Source organism: Colias eurytheme, chromosome 17 (genome assembly GCF_061535395.1).
Source record: "Colias eurytheme isolate Ceu_HAF_F1 chromosome 17, ilColEury1 Martin Lab GWU primary, whole genome shotgun sequence".
NCBI classification, from domain to species: domain Eukaryota; kingdom Metazoa; phylum Arthropoda; class Insecta; order Lepidoptera; family Pieridae; genus Colias; species Colias eurytheme.
The window spans coordinates 6,876,919-6,885,831 of NC_142996.1; the positions used below are offsets into that span (position 1 = coordinate 6,876,919).

At 32.0% G+C, this 8,913-nt stretch overlaps 1 protein-coding gene across 1 annotated transcript; it reads right to left on the minus strand.

Moving 5' to 3' along the window:
* Nucleotides 1-890: 890 nt before the first annotated feature.
* odd (odd skipped) lies at nt 891-3,368 on the minus strand. Its single transcript, XM_090111603.1, has 3 exons — nt 3,198-3,368; nt 2,335-2,887; nt 891-1,811 (listed from the first exon to the last, which is right to left on the minus strand). Exons 1-3 carry the CDS (start codon nt 3,301-3,303, stop codon nt 1,418-1,420), a joined length of 1,053 nt encoding a protein of 350 aa, XP_089967729.1. The 5' UTR covers nt 3,304-3,368; the 3' UTR covers nt 891-1,417.
* Between the last annotated feature and the right edge of the window lie 5,545 nt (nt 3,369-8,913).

Below are 8,913 nucleotides of genomic sequence, written 5' to 3' on the forward strand. Positions count from 1 at the left end.
AAATAAAAGGTCTAAGAATGTTATTAATTTTATTTACAAAAAGGTATCTTTGCTATTTTTATTCCATGTTACTACATTATTTAATTATTATAACTTATTGTTAATGTGAATGTAATAACTATTATTATCCTTTGTCCCTGGTTAGTGTTATATCTTTTGTAGAATTTATCATTTATTTTTATTTTATTTTATTTTAAACACTTTATTGTGCTGCAATAAGAACAATAGTAGGTACAATATCAGTAAAGGATAGGTAAATTTGTGCCTTTTTTTTAAATTTTAACTTAAATTAACTAGTGTTATAAATTAAACTTTAGATGCAGTCAAACTTATTCCATCGTAATTAGTTAGTATTTCTATTGTTCGTTCTGTAGGTATACAATATGTTGCATATATGCGATTTAACTATGTTTCGTGATGCAGTATCATGAATTCATGAGGTAATTATAACCCAAGCTTTATTAGTGTAAAATGTAATATTTATATTCTAAGCCAGTTTATTTCATATTTTTGTGATATTTTATAGTTTGAAAAGTTAGGCGATTATATTACCGAATACCATTATTATTTATTATCTACCTGCCGAAAATGACCTATGAGGACGTTGGTATTGTTTAGACGTGGCCTTTTCTTTCGGTTATTTTAGAAGTGTATTGTTTTATTAACAACCATAAAATAATTCCTTAAAAAGGTGAATTGATCAATTTAATAAATTGTAGTGTGTAAGTAATGTTGTAATTCATAGTTTTATTAATAGTTTAGGTAGTTATGTAGGTTTTGAAGTAGGTATAAATATGTGTTTTATATGAAGTTAGTGAGTCATCAATTGGGAAATAAAACAAGGAAAGTAATTATAATCTTTCTTTTCTTTTTTCTTATTTTAAGTAGCCTCTTAACTTATCTAATACTGACTCTAAACCTAATATTTACAAGGAACAAATACTGTACTATACACTAATACTATAACGTACATTGAACATGATCTGAGTCATAGGTTTATTTGGAATTAACTTACTTAAAACAACGGTAATATTTTTGGTAACTTTAGTTAACCACCCTACGATAAAACTCTATCACAATAAATAAATCTCTAAAAAAAACATAACAATGATAAACAATAATCAGTCTTTAGCATGAAAAGATCAAACTTTACACATTAAAATGAAGCGATTGAACTATAATCCGAGCGATTAAATGAGCTTAGATGACGAAGCACAAACGAAGTGAGATTAATAATCGAACATATTAACACTGAGCGCTATTTAACACTACTAATACTGTAATTCTACATAGTACTGAAATACATCTTTGGCAGAATAGGTACTCAGAAATGAAGTGATTTACAAATAATAAATAACGTCTTTGTACATTAGTTACAAAACATGTTTGGCTAAAACTACAATTACTCAGTACATTATTAACGTTTCATTATGTCTTCTATTGAAAAGCCTAACGGCCTCTTAGGCGCCTCCACTGGAGATTGTTGTGGACTGGCGTGTAGTTGCTGGAACGCCTGAGGCGGCGGAGTGGGCTTGTGTGACAGATCCAATAAAGGACTGTCAGAAACCTGACTCGTTGATGAAACCTCTTGACATCCCTCGAGATGTTCTAAATGATGCTTGTTGGCCTCGCTGTGCGTCATCAGATGCGTCTTCAAGTTCGATCTTTGGTTGAAACTTTTGTTGCAAACGGGGCATTTGTGAGGAGACTCTTCCATGTGTAAAATTTTGTGTACGGCCAATGTTCTCGATTGACAGAAGCCTTTACCGCATTCGGTACATTTGAATGGCTTCTCTTTAGAATGAATGTACCTGTAAAAAAGAAAATCAACATAAGATATTGTACAACTTTCACTTATAGACGGGGATCGGTTACACTGCATTAGGTTTCAATGTGTATCTTCTTAATGTAAACGTATTCTCACGATTAGATACGATGCATTATTGATTTAAAATTTGAAAATGCTATCTCGTAAAAGCAAAGAAATATAACATGTAATTTGTTCGACGGCGGAGCAAGACAGATATGGACGTCGTAAAGATCTAAACCGGTTGTGTGAAGAGCGCGTGCGGCCGCCTCGCGACCTCACAAAAAGGTTTACACTTCGAATTCGTTTTTTAACTTTCTTATCGCCACAATGCTTCGATGAAATACGCCTTAAATCACGTTGTTAGCATTAGAAACGAGACATTATAGTAAAGTCATTGAGATAATTGAAGGACCTAGGTATTTTTATTTTCACGCTTTCGATTAACAATTATTGAATTACTTTAATTGATGTATTATGTAAGGAATCTAAGAAATTATATAATGATAAACATTCGTGAAACTTACCTATGATCTCTAAGATGATCTTGCCTTCTGAAAGCCTTTCCGCAGATGTCACATGAGTAGGGACGCTCATCCGTGTGTGTTCTCTCGTGAATCAGCAGGTTGTATGATTTCGTAAACTGGCGGTTGCAATATTTGCAAATAAATTGTTTCTTTGGCCTCGTGCCGGGGACTCCTGGCGCTCTCATTTGCGGTGGATTCCTTCCCGGCATTCTTTGCGCCATGGACGGGTATCTCAACGAGTGGTGATACAAAGCAGCGTTTCTTATCCATTGGTTGACCAGCATTGCGTGATAAGGTGCGGATGGAGGAAGGGAGGCAACTTGAGGTGGAACATAGGAAGCAGCTGGGTAGCTGTAAGGAACTTGTTTGTCGTAGGAGTATGGGGTCTGCATTGGTCTGTAGTTAGGGTATTGTGGTGCTGGCCAGGTCTGGTGTCGCGATACCACGACAGCGGGTGGTGTGTCGTCGGTTGGAGTGTTAGGCGGCGTCGGTAAGGGAGGTGACGGCCGCTCCAACTTCACAAGAGCTTCGATCGGAAAATCGGGCGGATAGCCTGTGAAAAAAGGATTAATTAGAAACCTATAATTGCATAACTTAGTTATTCGTTAAACAAAAAATATGAATGAAATTAAAACATGTGAACACTAGACAATTAAGCGTATTGTATGTAAATAATAAAGACTATGTCCACTGATTATGATAACGCATTTATCTTGATTGGTGTTTGTTTATAAGATAAATTAGTTAATTCAAGGTATTATTTTATCTGACCATCAATTAAACACACAATATAACAAAGAATAATAAAAATTATACAGTGTTTAAACATAGAAAAGTCAAAAATAAATCCAAAAGAAACTTACTGTGATTTTCCTCAATATGTTCGTCTTCCTCTTCCTCGATATTGATATCGTCGGAACTGTCAACACTGTACGCCTTATCTTCCATTTCCACAAGAGTACAATCCATAGAAACAAAACACTACACTAGCACTGGACACTGATGTCAACAAACCGGTTCGGACTGACAACCGGCTTGCGAGAGCTCGAGAAGTGTAATGAGCTTGTGTGCGTTCACTATCGAGACCTGTGTTCGCACGGCGCGGGGTAGGGAGAGATCAAAGGAGCCGACTTCCACCGGCGCCTGTGTCGGCTCCCGAAGCAGCTCCGCGCCTCCCAGTGGGCGGGGCTTACTGAGCTCTGCCTTCAGAATCGATCGGCGTGAGTCGCGAATCGTTCGAAATGCCAACGCGCGTATTGCGATAGAGTTCCAACTTGATAATGTAGAGATCGCTCCGGAACTTTGTCGCAATAACTCTAGGAGAGATATGACGTTTGGAAAGTAGAATGGTTAATGCAAATTTTTGGTGACAAGGCACCTCTAGTAATGCTATTAGGTGAGCGAATTGCCTTCGTAATTGCGTTTCGTAGGCAAGTCTTTGTACAGATTTAGACAATGTTTGGATGTTGATTTTATGTTTAGGGACATTTATTTCAGAGAATTTTTATTTTGTTAATATTTTGTAACTGAACCGAACTATAAAAATTTAATACAAAATATACTTATAATTTAATACATAATATTTGACAAAATTTTATAACCTAGAAGATAAAAGTTTGTTTCAAAATTGTCTAGTGTCTACTCAGTATTATTTGTGCAATGATAAATACATATTATACAAAGATATTATTATTTTTAAACATATTACACCTATAGGTACATTTAAAATTTTGTAAAAGTGCGTTTAACATTTTTGGTAGAGTTTACTAAATGTAGAGATTCAAATAGAGACCATATCGGCGATGTTATTGTATAAATGTGTAAAGATATAATATTAAATTTTTTTAACATAATACACAAGAATATAAATTAAATTTATTACATAATACATAATGATCTTTTTTTAATTTATGTTTCTAATGACGTTTACAGACATTTAAATTTTAAATCTAAAAACGAAACGTACAATACACACAGCTTAATTTCTATAATTAATATTATTAAGCATATTATCAATGCGACATACCGTATAGGCATCCTACCTACCTATAAGATCTACCATGTAACACCCATTCACAATATTTTTTTACAAGATTACAGGCAACAGCATGAAAATATAATAATTATTAATGTTTGTACAATCCATGTAGATAAATCTACACTTTGAATGAATTATATAAAGAGGAAAGATTTGATACCTGTACCTATCTATGTTTATTTGTACCTGATGGAGAAATAATACCTACATAAGCAATTTTGAAAATAAATTCCTTTACCAGCAAAATTTACACTAGATTACCTAGAATGAACCATTATTTAAGTTTAGTTAGTGTTATTCGCTAGATAGAGCCAAATAAGTCGCAATAATACCTATGTAGAGCAGACTTATTACAAATATGACGGATCATCTATTTAAATACAAATCAACTTCAATGAAATGAACAAAACATCGAATACAAATGGCAATTCACTAATATCTACATTTGGCTTCGCAAACATGGGTCAGGTGAGAGGCGACACGGGCGGCGGCCTTTGTGTCACCATCAAAGGCGCCGACGCAAACATTGATTAACACCAACCATGTAGACCATAACACATCATTACAACCCTTATTACTTCACCTTAAACACGATTATTCTATGTAACTAAATCGCGTTTTGTGACCTTATTGAATGTGTCAGCTCTGCCACTAGACACCTTGTTGAAGTGAGGTCTGTATGAACGATTGTTGGGAAATTATTGCGAGGAAAGACGAATGCTATTACGTGTATGCGGTACGATTGTGTAATGTAATACTTGGCGAGATTAATTTGTTTATAATAATTATAATTATAAATATTGAGAGCTATTATTTAGTTGAAACTTGTGATGTTTATATTATAAGCTCATAGGTAATGACTACTCACAGATGTGTGATATTTGGTAGTCGGAAAGAACACGATACTTTTTGTTTAAGATCTTACCGACTTTCAATCACAGTGGTCAATCTCAGTAAGTGAGTAGGTAGGTAACTCAACTGCTAAGAAAATACATTATAATTATCATACTTGTATCGTAAATAACATTTACGCTCTACATTTACGCACATAATATGTTAGGAGGTGGAAAAATAATAACACTTGTGTGATAAATAATAACACTCCTCACCTCAATAACTATTTTTTTATTTATACCAGCTTTGTCAAGTTCTTTCATTCTCGTTATTTTTGGTGTAAAGAAGAAAATAAATTTAATAATCTATATTCTATACAGTGATAGACTGTTAGGAACAGGATGAAGTAAACAAAATACCTACTTATATTCTCTACATTTTTATTTGCGTTAATTAACATAAATAAATATTTTAACTTTGTATTATGTTTCTATGGGCTCAAGTTTTATACATAACTAGCTGCTCCGCGCGGTTTCACCCCCGTGGCTCCACTCCTGTTGCCCGTAGCGTGATGAAATATAGCCTATAACCTTCCTCGATAAATGGGCTATCTAACACCGAAAGAATTTTTCAAATCGGACCAGTAGTTCCCGAGATTAGTGCGTTCAAACAAACAAACAAACAAACAAACTCTTCAGCTTTATAATATTAGTATAGATACGATAATAGTAAATTCAAATACAATAATTTGTACCTCCATCCTAAACTGCGCTTGAGTGTACACCTAAATAATTATTCACTTAGCGAACATGCACTTCGTAGGAAACACATTAAATTAATTACATTTGCTGTGTGTAATTGCAAATCGTTGTTCCGTTCGTGTATATTAATGTTCGCTATTAGTTCTATGTATTTTATAATTTGTACTAACTTTGATTCGCGTTTATTCAGTTGATATAAGATGTTTAGTATTTTCAAGGAATGGTAGAGTTACTACTCCTATAACTTTAAAATATTTAAGTATGTAAATTAATAATTATCTGTTACATTTTAAAATTAGAAGATAAATAATTAAATTACCTACACAAAAAAGTAATTATAACCGAATAAGGCTACTATCTAGACTCTAGTCGAGCTTACAAAGTAACAAAAAAATTGAATTTTTATGAATTTTCAAGATTTTATCTAGGAACCTAGGTATTCGTTTAAAAGCTCAATATTACGTTCTTTTTAATCGTTATTTGATCATTTAATTTTGTAAGTCATTTAATTCAGTGAAGTGATTAATTTAAGGTAATTAGTGAAGGTGATCGATTAAATATAAAAATAAAGTAAAATTTTTAATTGACATTTGATATCATTAAATACCTACAACATGAAACTAACTATAGTAGGTAAGTAGTAACTAACTACCTTTAACAATACTCATTTTCTAAATGTACCTACAGTTGAAGCTATTTTATCTACGTAACAACCTATCTACCTATTATTCAGACAATTGATAGAGATTTAGATATTGCAATGAAATTTGTAGATGTTATCTTCAAACATCGTAGAAAACTGCATTAAAGTCGGATCAAAGACGCATATGATTTGAATATTAACTATTCGAAGGGCTGTCTTTTAAGCAAGTTATAGTTAACAACAGTTGTTAACTATAGTAGTTACTATTATAAATACTTATAATTATATAGAAATGTATGTGTAATTAAAAAGTACAAATGATAGTCATTTAAGTTGAGGGAGATTTAATTAAGATAGACTATAAATATATAAATATACCTATATATCTATACATATAATAAAATCGTAGGAAAGTCAAAACTGTACATTGAATATTTTTTTAAAAGAATACTTGATCCATGATCTATAATCGATATAGAAGCCAAAAATATAGTTTTTAGAATTTTTGTCTGTCGGTTTGTCTGTTTGTCTGTTTGTCTGTATGTATTTCCGGGCTAATCTCAGAAAGTACTGCATAGATTTACTTCAAATTTTGCATGAATATTCCTAAGAGGTCGGGTGAGGATAGTTTAAACATATTATCATGATATCACCTTCGCGGGAGGAGCTGTGAACCTTTATTTTTCTTACATATTCCGTGTACTACGACAGCGTACAATCTAAAGACTCATGTTTAAATGTTGGTTTCGAGTAAGCCATGCTATTATCTAGCTTTACAAAATAAAAACTATGTCATTTACGTAATTTGGGCAGAGAAACAGTTTAATGAATTTAGTAGTATAAAGACAAATTTGAAACAGCGCCATCTATGAGATTTCGTAAAAATCAAATCAATTTACATGTTATCACTACTGAACAACTGTTGAAAATTAATAATTTAAATATAATCATGTTTTTTATTTAACTCTTTAACCCATATCTTCCCTTCCCTATAAGGTGCGCTTATATTTCGTGTGAATATACTACATTTTTAAAAGTGAGGGTAGATGTTTATTATTTTAAATCAAACTAGACACCATTACAATTAATCTAATATTGATTGTGTTCATTGGTTACATTTTTAATCTTCGTGTTTTATAAATTTATAAAGAATAGAAAAAATTCGATCACGAGGCGGGACTCGAACCCACATAATTTCGTGATCGAATGTTTCTATTCTTTATAAATTTATTATTTATAAATTTATATTTATAAAGCATTTGAATAAATAAATAAATAAAATTAAAATAAATGTCATAAAACCAAAAATATCAAATTCAATCTTCGTGTTTTGTGAATTTTCACCATGCGTTCCCACAAAAGGTAAGTTGTTACTTTTATAGGTATTTATTTTTATAATGATAGCAATTCATGTTTTTTATTGGTTTTATAATGGTTTTATATTACACTTTTAGAATGAAATAATAAAATGATGAATTCTTTTTGACTTTTACAAGATTTTGAGGTGCGTTGGGAACAGTAGTTTGTTGATAAAATTTTATATGTAAGTAGCTTTTTTTATTGATTTACAATTATTAACGTTTGATTTTTTATTTACAGATTCAATGTTCATAAAATTATATCGCCTTTGGAAGACTATTTCTGCTGACAATTTTACAACAACACTTGAAAATTGATGATTTGATGATGAAGATAGTGGCAGCAAGGATTAAGTGGAAATTAGTAATCATCCGCTTCGTCAATTTTTGACTGAAGTTAATGTCCAACGTATGGTTCAATCATTGGAAGTATCTCGGGTAATTTTGGAGGATATTTTTCAGGAAGGAGAGGAGGGGCAGCCAACCACATATCAAACTACTACGTTTTAGTACCGAAAAAAATGTTATTGCCAAATGAAACATAAATTTTGCACTCACAACTGTACAAGTTATGATTTTTATTCTGACTTTGCTGTTATCTGATTATAATATTTATCGTTATGGCTATCGAGGTACCGACCGTACTGGGATGAGAGTACATGATATTATACCTACTCATCATCCAGGATTGCTTAGAGCATTTTCACACTGAAAAAGATGTTTTCTTTGAATCGTAGTTGCTTCATTTATTTATTTTTAATCATTTTACATAATATGTTTTATATTTGCCCATTTTCATTATATTTTATAAATAAAATGGAACCAACATAACTTTGTTACGTAGGTATCATTTCTCTATTCTATAATCCGTAGGCATATTTTCCGAGCACCCCATTTATGGTGCGGTCCTGAAATTATAAAAAGTTAATGTATACTTTTGCCTAA

Coding starts and splice junctions, on each gene's coding strand:
- odd (XM_090111603.1), bottom strand. CDS start 3,303: ATGGATTGTACTCTTGTGGAAATGGAAGATAAGGCGTACAGTGTTGAC. Junction 2,888..3,197: donor ACATATTGAGGAAAATCACA/GTAAGTTTCTTT, acceptor CTTTTTTCACAG/GCTATCCGCCCGATTTTCCG. Junction 1,812..2,334: donor GATCATCTTAGAGATCATAG/GTAAGTTTCACG, acceptor TCTTTTTTACAG/GTACATTCATTCTAAAGAGA.